The sequence below is a fragment of the Pezoporus flaviventris genome, unplaced genomic scaffold (genome assembly GCF_033815535.1).
Source record: "Pezoporus flaviventris isolate CSIRO_AGI_PZ_B2104156 unplaced genomic scaffold, CSIRO_AGI_Pfla_v1 ptg000253l, whole genome shotgun sequence".
Taxonomy (NCBI): domain Eukaryota; kingdom Metazoa; phylum Chordata; class Aves; order Psittaciformes; family Psittacidae; genus Pezoporus; species Pezoporus flaviventris.
The window spans coordinates 499,834-511,900 of NW_026892800.1; the positions used below are offsets into that span (position 1 = coordinate 499,834).

General features: G+C 50.9%; 1 protein-coding gene across 6 annotated transcripts in view; it reads right to left on the bottom strand.

The window, feature by feature from the left end:
• The window catches only part of PPP1R12B (protein phosphatase 1 regulatory subunit 12B), a 99,902-nt gene that overhangs the window by 1,686 nt on the left and 86,149 nt on the right, over positions 1 to 12,067 (bottom strand). For 3 of the 6 annotated variants that reach the window (XM_061442825.1, XM_061442824.1, XM_061442821.1), the window contains 6 exons: positions 11,650 to 11,666; positions 10,866 to 11,010; positions 9,587 to 9,691; positions 9,291 to 9,344; positions 7,485 to 7,535; positions 2,492 to 2,672 (listed from right to left, as the gene is read on the bottom strand). In XM_061442825.1, the coding sequence (XP_061298809.1) occupies positions 2,538 to 2,672; positions 7,485 to 7,535; positions 9,291 to 9,344; positions 9,587 to 9,691; positions 10,866 to 11,010; positions 11,650 to 11,666 (507 nt within the window). In that variant the 3' untranslated portion in view covers positions 2,492 to 2,537. Of the gene's footprint in view, positions 1 to 2,491; positions 2,673 to 7,108; positions 7,150 to 7,484; positions 7,536 to 9,290; positions 9,345 to 9,586; positions 9,692 to 10,865; positions 11,011 to 11,649; positions 11,667 to 12,067 lie in introns of all 6 variants that reach the window. The other 3 variants (XM_061442822.1, XM_061442826.1, XM_061442823.1) reach the window with 2 other exon arrangements.

Here is a 12,067-nt window from a genome sequence, read left to right on the forward strand (position 1 = left end):
GGTTGGGACCTTCAAAGCCCATCCCTGCAATGAGCAAGGACATCTTCAATTTGATCAGGCTGCTTAGAACCACGTCCAGCCTGGCCTTGAATATCTCTAGGGATGGGGCATCCGCCACCTCTCTGGGCAACCTGTGCCAGTGCTTTACCACCCGCATTGTAAAGAATGCCTTCCTCACGTCCAGCCTCAATCACCCCAACTTTTAGTCAAAAACCATCACCCCTTCTCCTAATAAACCCCACATTTCCTGGAATAAACCCCAATCTCTTTGGGATTCCCACAGATGTTCAATGCAAATGTGCATGCCACGGCCAGAGGACTGGTAGAACACACTGACACTGGAGATCCCCCCGTTGTGAACGCTGGAGCTCAACCAAGGGTCACAACAGAGACAAAACCAAAGTGCTCTGAGCTGGGAACACAAGAATGGCTTTGATGAACCCTTTGCAGCCCTTCTCATTGCAAACCCCCTCCTGCTTCCCACGCTGCAGGCGGGGGACCATGGGTGGTGGCACTGGAAGGAGACCCCGCGCTGCCTGTCTCGGTGTGCAACTCACACCAATGGGTGCCAACATTGCTGGAACAAGCCAGGGCAGAGCAGGGTCATGAACGGCACCGCTCTGAGCTCAGCGATGGCTCCTCTCACCCAAGGAGGAATTCCCCATTCAAAATCCCCACTAAACCTTCCCCTAAGCTGGAATTTCTGCTCTGACCACAACCTCCTGTCAGCTCCTCACATCCACAGCCCCTCCACGGTCACCACCACTGAGCACAGGCGCCAGCTCTCATCACTCCCACTGGAGCAAATTCCTCCTTTCACAATCCAAAGCCTCCCTCCAGGTTTCTTGTAGCCCCTTTAGGCAGCGGGAGCTGCTCTAAGGGCTCCTGCAGCCAGGCTGAACAAGCCCAGCTCTCTCAGAGATGAGGTTTACAGGTAGCACCACCACCCTGTGTCAGAAAGCCAGCAGACACATGGCTCTTCTCCAGCTCTGGCAGCACCAGTGAACTGCAAACCTAGGAACAGTTTCCAGGCTGGGAATGAAGAGTCCACCCATGCCTGAGGCAGATGGGTTTCACAGGGGGAAGAGATAACATGGCCATTTCCCACAGGGAGAAGAGAGACCCGTGGCTTACAGCTGGTGAGATGCTCCTTCTCCTGGGTCTGGAAAGAGCTTTGCTCAGTTCTTCCCTCTCGGCTCTCAGAGCACGTTGGGAAGGGGAATGACCTGAACTCACCGCTGGTGCGGGGTGAGTCAGTGGCAGGTTTGGGAACACTGTCACAGATTTCAAGCAGGAAGATGGGGAGATGATTTCATCTGACCATCTGCACTATTCAGGCCACGAACACCCCCATGACACAAACCTGGTCTTGAACTGGGACTCCTGGGAAGGGGAAGCCACAATTCCCCTGCTCGGTTTGTTTCTACCATTAATCATCCTTGATATAATTTGTGTGCTAAGAATAGATTTGTCTCTACCTTCGTGCCACTTCCAGCCCGTGAGAACACACTGCTGCTGTCTGAAGGGAGCTGACTATCCCCACTAACCTGCAAAAGGCAGGTACGGCCCTAAGAAAGAACCATTTACAGCTTTATTTTAGCACTGAACCAATGAAGTAGCACGGAAAGATGTAATTTAAGTGGGTGATGTGTGAGGGCAAAGCTTACGGAAGGCTTCTCCTTGGATTTCAAACACTAATTGCTCTGCACTTAATTTAAAACAGGCAAACGAAGAAGGAAGTGTACCTGGTGCAGCTCCCAGGGCTTCACTGCCTCGGAGCCACAATGCAGGAGGCAGTGAGGATGCTGCAGCCTGTGAACTCACTCTGTTTATAACGAGGGAAGGAGCTCGTCCTCTTTGTCAAGTGACAAAGGAAACCTGCTGAGGTCTAAACCAGCAGTAGGTCGAAAAATCACCTGAAAACGGGTGCTTCTCGTGGCATCCCTAGAAATTACTGCATTGCTCATCCTGACTTTGGATGATCTTCCTTGCTGTGAGCCAGCTTCTCGCAAATGAAAAAGAACTGCATCATAAGCAACCACGCAGCATAATTCACCCATTCCAAGGTCAGGCAATGGAAGGGGCTGCTGGCTTGCCCACTGCCACTGACCAGCCACCCCAAAGCCATTTTCCAGCGCTAAGCCCCAGGGCAGCAGCTGATCCATCACTCTCCAGTGGCCATTCCAGCGCCATCCACCCATCCCAACAGCCTTAGGTCAAGGCAGGGAGCACATCCTCCTATTTCTCTCCCAGGTGATGGGCTCCCTATGGCCAAGGCAAGCCCCCAATGCAGTCAGTTAGCGGAACGGTGCGGTCAGCATCATCTGCCAAGCAGAGCGAAAGTCAGACTGAGCAGAGCCTCCAGCGACCCCAGGCCTTTGGCTTTCGGACCCTTTGCCACATGCTGCTTTGGAGCCACAAGCTTCATCAGCCACCCTCGAGAGCAATGAGGCAGAGGGGGAACAGCCCGGCCAAAGGAGTGGAGACCTGCCTGGAAGAGTGGAAGAGGGAGGCGAGATGAGCCGGAGGGAAAGCAGCTACAGCTCCTCTGATTCGGAGGGCTTGGCAGGCAGAGAAAGCCTGGCTACGACCCGGGTCAGAGCCCTGTTTTCAGCCAGCAGTTGCTCATTCATCTGCCTCAGAGTGTGAATCTGTTTGAGCTGGTGGAGATTCTGCAGAGAGTGAGAGGAGTGGACAGAAAAACAGAGAGAGAGAACACACCAGGGAGACAAAAGGGCACAGAAAGGTGAATTTAGTCCACAAGCAGTCAAAGGAAAAAAACCAAAGAGAACAGAAGAAGAATTAGTAGCAGTGGGTGGTGGATGGGCTCAGGTGCCGATGGGAAAAGCCTTACAGCACATCGAGGACATTCTGGGAACCATCTGGGCCACCAAAGCCTTTGAAAGGTCAAATGAAGGGATTTCCCAGCACAAAGCAGGGAACATTCTAGTTTACCCAGTGGGCTCCAGCAGCACACGGCCCCTGGACTTCGGAACGACTGTGGGAACTCTCCTCAATGACTTATCACCTACACAGGTTCTGAAAACACCGCTGCAGCTGAGGATTCCCTGCAAACCCCTCTTCTTTACGTAGCTCTAAAAGCTAAAGCAGTCTTGGGTAGCACAGGGCCGTCAGAGCTTCACGGGAGGTTTTAAAGGCACAGATTGAAGTATCACTGTCCTGACCACATCCCTTGCCCCTGCGGCACCTGAATGAATGATGGCTCTTGGGTATGCTCAGAGGTCTGGTGCGTGTGGGGGGTTTCATCCCTGTCCAGATTCAGCTCTTCTCTGCCATAGGGCTCAATTTAACTCTGATCTCCAGAGGTGAAAAGTCAGAACCTCAAATCACTCATTTTAAGTTGAGGTGTTTGAATGACAGCATCTTACGTGTGAGAACACAGATTTCTCCATTACAGAAGGAACTAGTGGGCAAAGGACAGTGGAGACACCAGCCCCGAAGCTGGGGCTAGCACAGGAACAGCAGCAATGGGGAGACACAGAACATCAAAGCAGGCAAAGGGGGGAAATGGTAAAGCCATGCAGACATCACGACTGCTCCAAGGACATTCTTCCCAGTGATGCTGAAGAAAGAAAGCAAGCGTGTGCTGGGCATTCACACCAAACAGAGGTGCCAGGACACGTGGGGGGCTGCAGAGCTGCTTTCTGAGCAGCGTCCTGTGCCTCCCTCCTCCCCACAGCTCATCGGGTACCGCAGCCATGTGAACCAGGAGCCCTCCTCCGTGGTGTAGGGAGCAGGGGCACTGTGCAGGGAAAGGCAGGAAGGGAACATCTGTGGCAAGAGAAGGTTTAAGTTCAAGTGCAGAAATGCCAGCCCGGAACCAAAGCAGCTCTGCAACCCAGCATGCTCCTCCCATGTCCTCTGACACATGGCTTGCAACGGCAGGGAGGAGACAGAGGGAAGCAGGTTCCTTTCTGCCATTTGATTAGCAGAAAGTGCTCCGAGGGAGGTCACACTGTCTGTCCTTAACCAGAAGCAGCACAGGCAAATCGGTTGGGATGCAAAGAACTTGCATGAACATCCATCCAACCTGCAGGACATGGAGCTGGCTGCAGTTGGCAGAGAACCTGCTGCATCCAAGAATGCTTTGTCCAAGGGCCCATTTGTTTATAAAAGAGAAGCACTTCGTGTAGCCCCCTCCCATCAGGTCCATTCTTAGCTCCCCAAAAGCACTACCTCTGCTCCCCATAGAGGAGCAAAACCAACAGAAACAAGGCAGGTGAGTGCAGGGAAGCAGCAAAGATGGGCTTTGAGCCCCCCAGTGGTATCAACTTGATGGAGCGCCACTTGGCCTAGGCTAACACAATTCTGACAGGTCCTGATACAGAGCTATGGCCAATGAGCTGCAGGAGCTTCAGGGACACCTCGGCAGCGAGACCCCCACTCACCAAATCTCATCCATCCATCCATCCATCCATCCATCCATCCATCCATCCATCCATCCATCCATCCATCCCCGAACCCACCCGAGCCACGGTGGGGCTCGGTGAAGACCTCACACGTCTGTCCTGGGATAAATCACACCCAGGAGCTGCTGGAGGATGGTTCATACCGGAAGAGTCACACCATGGATCACAAACATCCCCTGCTTTATCCCAGGGAACACAACTGAACATGTCTGGCAGAAAACATCAAGCATATGTGAAACGGGTGCCATGCTACGGGGGTGGAAAGGATTGTGGTTGTTTTAGAGACCACCTTTGCTTTTCCACACTGATACAGCATGGAACCTCAGCATGGCATGATAGGATGCAGCTTTGCCTCAGCACGCTGCCAGAGATGATAAAAAGCATCACTTATGTAAAGATGTGTGTGTGCTGCAGGTAGGACAGCCTTCTATTTACTCAAGAAACCCAGCAAAGGCTGGGAAGCTGGGAATGAAGCCAAGGGCGAAGACCAGAATCTGGCCAATACCGCTGTGATTGCTTATCCCTCTGTTTGATACTTGGCTCACCAAAAGCAGGTTTCTCAGTTCAGCTGTACCTGCCTGCAATTAAAGGATTCTGTGCCTGCAACAGTAGGGGAAATAAAAATGCCCAAAGCATGCACAATGTACAGAGCCAGGAGGTGCGGTGCTGCCATGGAATAACGAAGCTCCTGTGACCTTCACGAAAAATTGCTGTGTTAAGTTGGGACCTCAGGCACTTGGCATTCAATTCAGTTCAGTGCAAATGCTCATTTTCTTTCTCCTTCCTTAGCCAAGTTGCTGTACCTCCAGTCACATTCTGCAGTCACTTCAGCAAAGGCTGCACTGCTTTGTCACCTTCGCAAGAGCTGGTCTGCAGGAGCAGCCCTGGCACCAAGGGCTTCTTGAGATTCCTGTGTTTGTCCTGCTCCTCTCCGTTTCTTGATTGCTTCATTAGCAGGGGTTAAACTCATGAAAGGAACAAAGCTCATTACCTCAAGTGTAGACTGAAATACAAAGTGTTTCTGTCACAGAAACCCAGGACCATCCTGCAACCGCTGCTGTGCCTCCTCTGCCCAAGACGTCAGCTGCAACAAGCGGAGAGCCCTGATGCACAGGACTGGATACAGGCACCCCAGCATCAAAGGGTTGCATGAGAGCCATGCTGGACTGGTTCAATTCAAAGACCAGTGGGAAGAATCCCAAACCCCACAGTACTACCTGAGACCTAATAACTTGGCCTGTCTGATTGTCTCCCCTTGCTGATCTCCGCGTTAAAGGACACTGGTGGATTTGCCAAAGCCAATTCCTTCTGCTTTGGCTGGACTGCTATTCAGCTACTGCAAGAAGCAGGGATGGAAGTCCAGCCAGAATGAACAGATTTGTTTTCCTGGCTCAATTTCCACATGAGAGATGAACACAGATGTTCTGTAGAGGTTATCTCACTGTAGGCAAACACAACTGGGCTGACTCTCCTGCTTTGATGAAAGTGGACTCAGAAGTCCCACCCTCAAGGACTGATTGCTCATGCTCCTTTAGCTCCTGTCTCCAGCACATCTCTAGGGGCAATAGAAGAACATGCCAAACTTCTACCAGTGCTCCTGTTTTGCACCACCAGCTTCCATCAGTCTGCAGCTCGGGACTACCCGCACCAGAGATGCTTCAGCTGCATCCAGCAGTTCCCACAGGCACCTTCTTTCCTTAATTGCCTTCTGAACCAAAATAAACGTTTCAGATCTGACAGGCCACTAGAGGACACCAATTTGTCTTTTTACTCCACAGACCAAGCTGGTTTGCAGTGATCTGCATGGCTGCAGAGACAACAGAAACTGCTGCTGTCAGCGTCTTCTCTTGAAGGCCACATTCCTGTAATTATACAAAGGTCTCTCTGGAGTTAAAGGTTGCTCCTGTTCAGTGAGTAAAGAAATTTAGACATTTTCAGTCTTTTCTCCTTCCCCTTCTAACACATAGACACTTGTTTTCTCCTCTGAGAGAGAACACGGGAGCCTTTACAGTGAGATCCACCAAATCACTCTACTACTTATGGCAGCAGAAGATGCAGCACAAGCCAATGGGTCCTTCCAAAGATGGATGCTTGCTAAATACATGAAGCTTCAAATAGAAACATAAAGTTGGAACCTCCTGCATCAGTGCAGAGAGTCGGGACACACAACTCTCAGGTGGGGTCCTTCCTTCTGAAAGCACTTTGGTCCCACCTGGGTCATGCTCAAAGGGAATGAAAGCAGAGAACAAACGGGGCCACTCTGTCGATACCAGCATTAAACCAGAGTGTAAATGATGCAACGCTGCCAAAGCAGCACAAAGTCCTGGGTGTACTTAGGTGGCAATATGCACCCACGCTGCTTCCCACCCTGCAGTGCTCCCCACCAGCCCCGTGCTCGCAGGGCAGCCAAGCCATGGCAGGAGGAACCATCCCCAGGGGCAAGGCCACCAGAGAGAGAACGCGAAGGAGCATCAGTGGCGGATGTCTCGTGACTTCAAGCCATGCTGCACATTTCATCAGGAAGCGAATTCCTCTTGGCTGAAATCAACTCCAGGCTCCCTTACTGACACAGCCTTCCAGTGGCATGCTATATAGGAAGGGAATACAGAAATACAACCACTCTTGTGTTTCGTCCTGGCTAGTGTGCGTGACCTCAGAAGCCAGCTTTGTCTTCTTACCCATCTGGCGAGAACCACAGCGGCTTAACGTGGGCTGCAGACTGTTCAGAGCACAGAGGATCAGCACATGGAAACCCATCGATGCCACAAAAGTTAGTTTTGGAAAGCGTTTAAGGAGAACAGCTCTCACCGTTCTCGGATCAAACAGCACAACAAACATATGGTGCAATCAGAGGAATGGTAATAGGAGAGTTTATTAGTATTTCATGTCTGGCCATTAAAGGAAGTTCTGACTGCACATAGGAACACGCTTGGAGGTGACACGAATCCCTCCCAGGGTACACCTTTAGTATCCCACTCCTGGGTGACAATCCCAGAAGACATTAATTCAAAGCATAAACCCCAGAATGAGCAGAGGGAATGGATTATTTCCTACCTTCATCTCCTCTTCCATTTCTGAGAGTTTCCGCTCCAGGGCTCGCTTCTCCTGTTTGCAAGGATTCATAACAAAGATGGTCACAAGGATGCAGAGGAAAAACTCAGAGTGCATTTGCTTCTAAAGGAGTCTTGTATTTCTGTAGGAGCCTGCACTGAAAAGTATCTCAAAGCAATGCACAGGTTACAACCAGGAGCTGGGTCCGTTTCGGCAGATCCTGAGCTCCCTTCACACCCCTTCAGTGAAATGATTCCCCCCCCGGCCAGTGATTCCAGTTTTCAGGACTTTCTGATGCAACCTGATTTTGAGCTCTGTGGGTGAAGCCATGTATTTAACTGCACCCACTGCAGGAGGCAATGAGAAAACTCACCCAGCCCATTGAGCAAGAAACAGGGAACGGTGCCTGGAAATCCTCCTCCCTGATTAATTTAGGGCTTCAAAGCTCACTGCTCTCAGTGTAGTTTGGAAACGGATGATTACACAGGGTGGCTCTGCCATGTGAGTGCTGGTGGTGCCCTCAGTGAGAGCAGAGCCCTTGAGAGAGGGAGAGCTGGACTCTATCAAGGACATTCTCAACATGAGAGGACTCAAACCACCCCAGGGAGGTGCACTGAGCAGGAGGAAATGGCAAACCTCCAAGTGCCCCCCAAGTGATGTTTAGCTGACAGTGGGGTTGCATGTTTGATAACGCCCCTTAGCCTGCTTGAAGCACACCCAGGAATCAGGCCCACAGGGATCACTGCTCTGAGTATCTCAGGGTTCAGAGTGGCGTGGAGGTGCTCAGCTGAGGTTACACAGCAGGGCCAGGGCCTGAGCATCAATTCAGCTTCAGCAGCCAAAGCCCGGCACCTGCCTCGCACCCTTGTACCAAGGGCTGGTGTGTGCTGCCTGCCCCTGTTCAAAATGGGGATCCTGAACATCACCTCCTCCAGACTGGTATCTGGCAAATCCCAGGAAGTGTTTGCACATAAATGATTAAAGGGCTTTAATCATCCAGCAAAGCTTCTAAAGCTTCAGGAGATGAAACAGTTCAAGAGAAACCTCCACTTCAGGCGACTCTCCAGCATGAAAGTGGATGTCGCTGAGAAACTGGAGCCAAGCTTCAGCTTTAATTAACCACGTGGTGGGAGAACAAGCATTAATGGCCATCAGCTGAAGCACAGGATAAGATACCAAGAGAAAACAAATCACTGTGAGGACAGTTAAGAACTGGAAGAAAGGGCTGCAGCTGCAGAGACTCAACACTTCACTAAATGAAGGGACAAAGCCCTGACTAACCTGCCTGACTCTGCTGGGATCTCTTCCAATCTGACTGGAGCTATGGTGACTCAAGGCAGAGATTTAGCCAGGCTCTACCCGTTCAGCTTAGCTCACTGCAACGAATCTGACTGTTCAGTGGAGAGGAAGGAGCATTCAATGATCCAGATGTCAAGAGTAATCACGAGACAGAAACCCAGCTCGTGTTTTGCCTTCTTCCCCTCACCATCCCCAACCAGTCTTCATTTATAAGGATCAAGAATAACGTAAAGCATACTGGCCCAACAGTCTCTTAGCATGACAGAGTACGATTTGTTGGTCTGCAGCTGCCTGTAACAGAAGAAAGAAATCAGAACTAAGCTGATTTCCAACGAAAGCAGGAAAGTCTCAGACCCTGCGAAGGTCAGAACGCAGTTACCGCTGTGCACTGCTCCACAAGGCAAAACTAGAACTTAGCTTTTAAGTCACACTTTCCTGCAAGAAATGACCATGCTCTGCAGAGCAACACGAGGCAAAGGCTGTGATGCAGAAGAAAGCAGAGACACGTACCCTTTTCTCCATCTCCAGCATGCTGGACCGGTCTGAAGTTTTCTCCTGTTTCTGCTAGGGAAATTAAAAACAGGAAGCTATTAAAGCATCGCAGGATGCTGCACAAAGGCCTAGGCAGAAGCCTAGAGAGGCAGCAGTCTTCAGGGAATCCCTTATACTTATCTCTGTGAAAAATAAGCCTCCTCTGAGGCACCTTCCCTCCCAAGAGCTAAATCCTGTCTCATGCTGGAGCAAGTGTTGGCTTGTTACGGGCTGGAGCTCAGCTCCTCCAGCCCACGAGCCCGTTTTGGCCTTACCTGGGTTGCTTTCTCCAACTTGGATTTGATGTCTGCCAACTCAAGCTGGGCTTCTTGCAGCTTTGACTTCAGCTTTTGATTCTCGGACAGGGCGCTCTCATATAACTGAGATATAGGATAGGAAAGAAGAGATTACAGTTAGCAGAGAGCCAGCAGCGGGGTTTGCTTTGCTCCCCATGCCAGGGGATTCGAAGGACAAACAGAACTGCTCTGGATTCTTCACTTGTGTTTTCACAATCCGTGCGAACTAAGAAAACAGCTGTTTCATCTTGCAGGGTGTTTAAAAGCAGCCGAGAGGCAAAGAAAAGGGATGGTTTTCATTTAGGGAAACAGCCAAGCGTAATAAAGCCCAGTGTTGTCTACGCTGGATGTATGTGCACCTATGGTTCTGTTGTGCTCCCCAGCACAACACAGCCTCACTGCCCTTGTTTGCTCATTGCTTGAAGAGGAGAAAGGAGCAGAGTTTTAGGCCACTCCAAAATGGATTTTTTTCCCCTTCGATTCCTTCAAACCAGCAGAATTTCCACCCCTCTGAGAGGCGTCCTGCCTGCCTCTCCTGACCAGGCATGCTCATGCAGAGGAGGGGGTGCTGCCTGTGGGGGAGGCTTTTCAGCATCAGTCATTTCAGAATTCAGGTCAGAGAAACACAGAATGAATCACAGCATCCCAGGCTGGTTTGGGTTGGAAGGGACCTTAAAGCTCATTCAGTCCCAACCCCTGCCATGGGCAGGGACACCTTACACTAGAGGAGCTTGCTCCAAGCCCCTGTGTCCAACCTGGCCTTGAACACTGCCAGGGATGGGGCAGCCACAGCTTCCCTGGGCAGCCTGGTCATCTTAATCCATTTACTTCTGACATGCTCCCTGCCCTGAGGCTGTGGGTGGCAGGGCACATCCCTTTCAAGGATTGTGTTGAAAGGTTCAGAGATCATAGAAAAAATAACTCTGGGATGTTACAGCAGCAAAATAATTGTGGGGATGTGCACGTGTAAACTACGCTGCTGTGCTCACCGGTATCTTTCCTTGCTCCTTTCAAATCCCTCCCAGCATTTCCCCCGCCTCAATCCCCTGCTCCTCAGACATCTGACTTCCAGGATGTCCTCTCATGCTGTGTCCGTTTTCAACCCCCTGAAGGGCAGATGCATTTGAAGAAGGCCGGTGTGACTTCCAAAAGCAACGGTAACAGACAGGGAAAATAAACTTTATCTTTCCAAAGCCTCCCAGCGCACGTTTCTGCAGCAACAGGCAGCAGTGACAAGAATACAGGCAAAAAACCCTACTCTTTTGTAGTCCCTGTTACTCTCCTCTTCCGCTCTGCTGCTGAGGGCAGCCAACCGGTTCTCCCTCCGGCTATAGGCGCTGGAGCGGCTGGAGGCACGGTCGCTGTAGGACTCGCTGCTGGCAGGGTTCGTAGCTGCTTCCAACCTGAAACGTGAGGAAGAGGTAGCACCGTGGAGCTGCTTTACTGTGGGACAGCCAGCGTGAGCCCCACTGGTTGGGACTTGAGGTCGTGGCAGACCCAGCGGAGCACCCCTCACCCTGCAGCACAGCCACCACTGCTTCAGGAGCTGGGGCAAATCCAGTGGGTATCAGCCCAAACCTCCAAAGGGCAGTGATTTCATAGAGACATGGGATGGGTTGGAAAGGACCTTAAAGCTCCTCCAGTGCAACCCCTGCCCCGGGCAGGGACCCCTTCCACTAGAGCAGCTTGCTCCAAGCCCCTGTGTCCAACCTGGCCTTGAACACTGCCAGGGATGGGGCAGCCACAGCTTCTGTGGGTGCATCCACAATTTCCCATGGACCTCTCATCTTCATGGTGGGAATGGGCTCCATTTCTGATAGGGCACAGAGCGTTTCTTCTCTGCAGAGTAGCTGTTAAACAATTTGGGGAGCAAAGGACAGAAGGAACCTGGCCCAACAGCTAAGCCAAGGTAAAGAGCAAACAGCCAGTACCAGCTTCAGCTTATGCTGCTGATCTGAAGGACAGGGAATCCCTCAAACCATCCCAAAATACGCTGCTCATGAATATTCAATACAAAATACTAAAAAGAAAGAAATTCTTACCTGGAAAGTCTTTCATGCTGAAGGAGAAAAAAAAAAAAAGAAAGAAAAAGGGAATTAGTGAGGAGAATGAAAGGCTCCATTCAACAACCTCCTTTCCTACCTCTGATACCAGCACCTCCCTCATCACAAGCTCACAGCATTAATTCCTGTGCTCAAGCTGAGAATCATGGATCTTGCCTGAATCCTTTCAACTGCTTCACTGAAGCATTTCAAGATTTCTTTTCTTTTGCAACCCTAAAAACCATGGATCATTGTTCCCCAAATTCTAGTGTTCAGAACTGAACCCATCCCTTTGAACCCAACCCAGGCTATTGTTTCCCTCTTTAAGTCAAATTATACCTCCTTGATCACTGCCCTGTGCATGATGGGGGTGAGAGAGGTTAATGGATCACGACACGTGGAGCTTGCTGCCTATTTG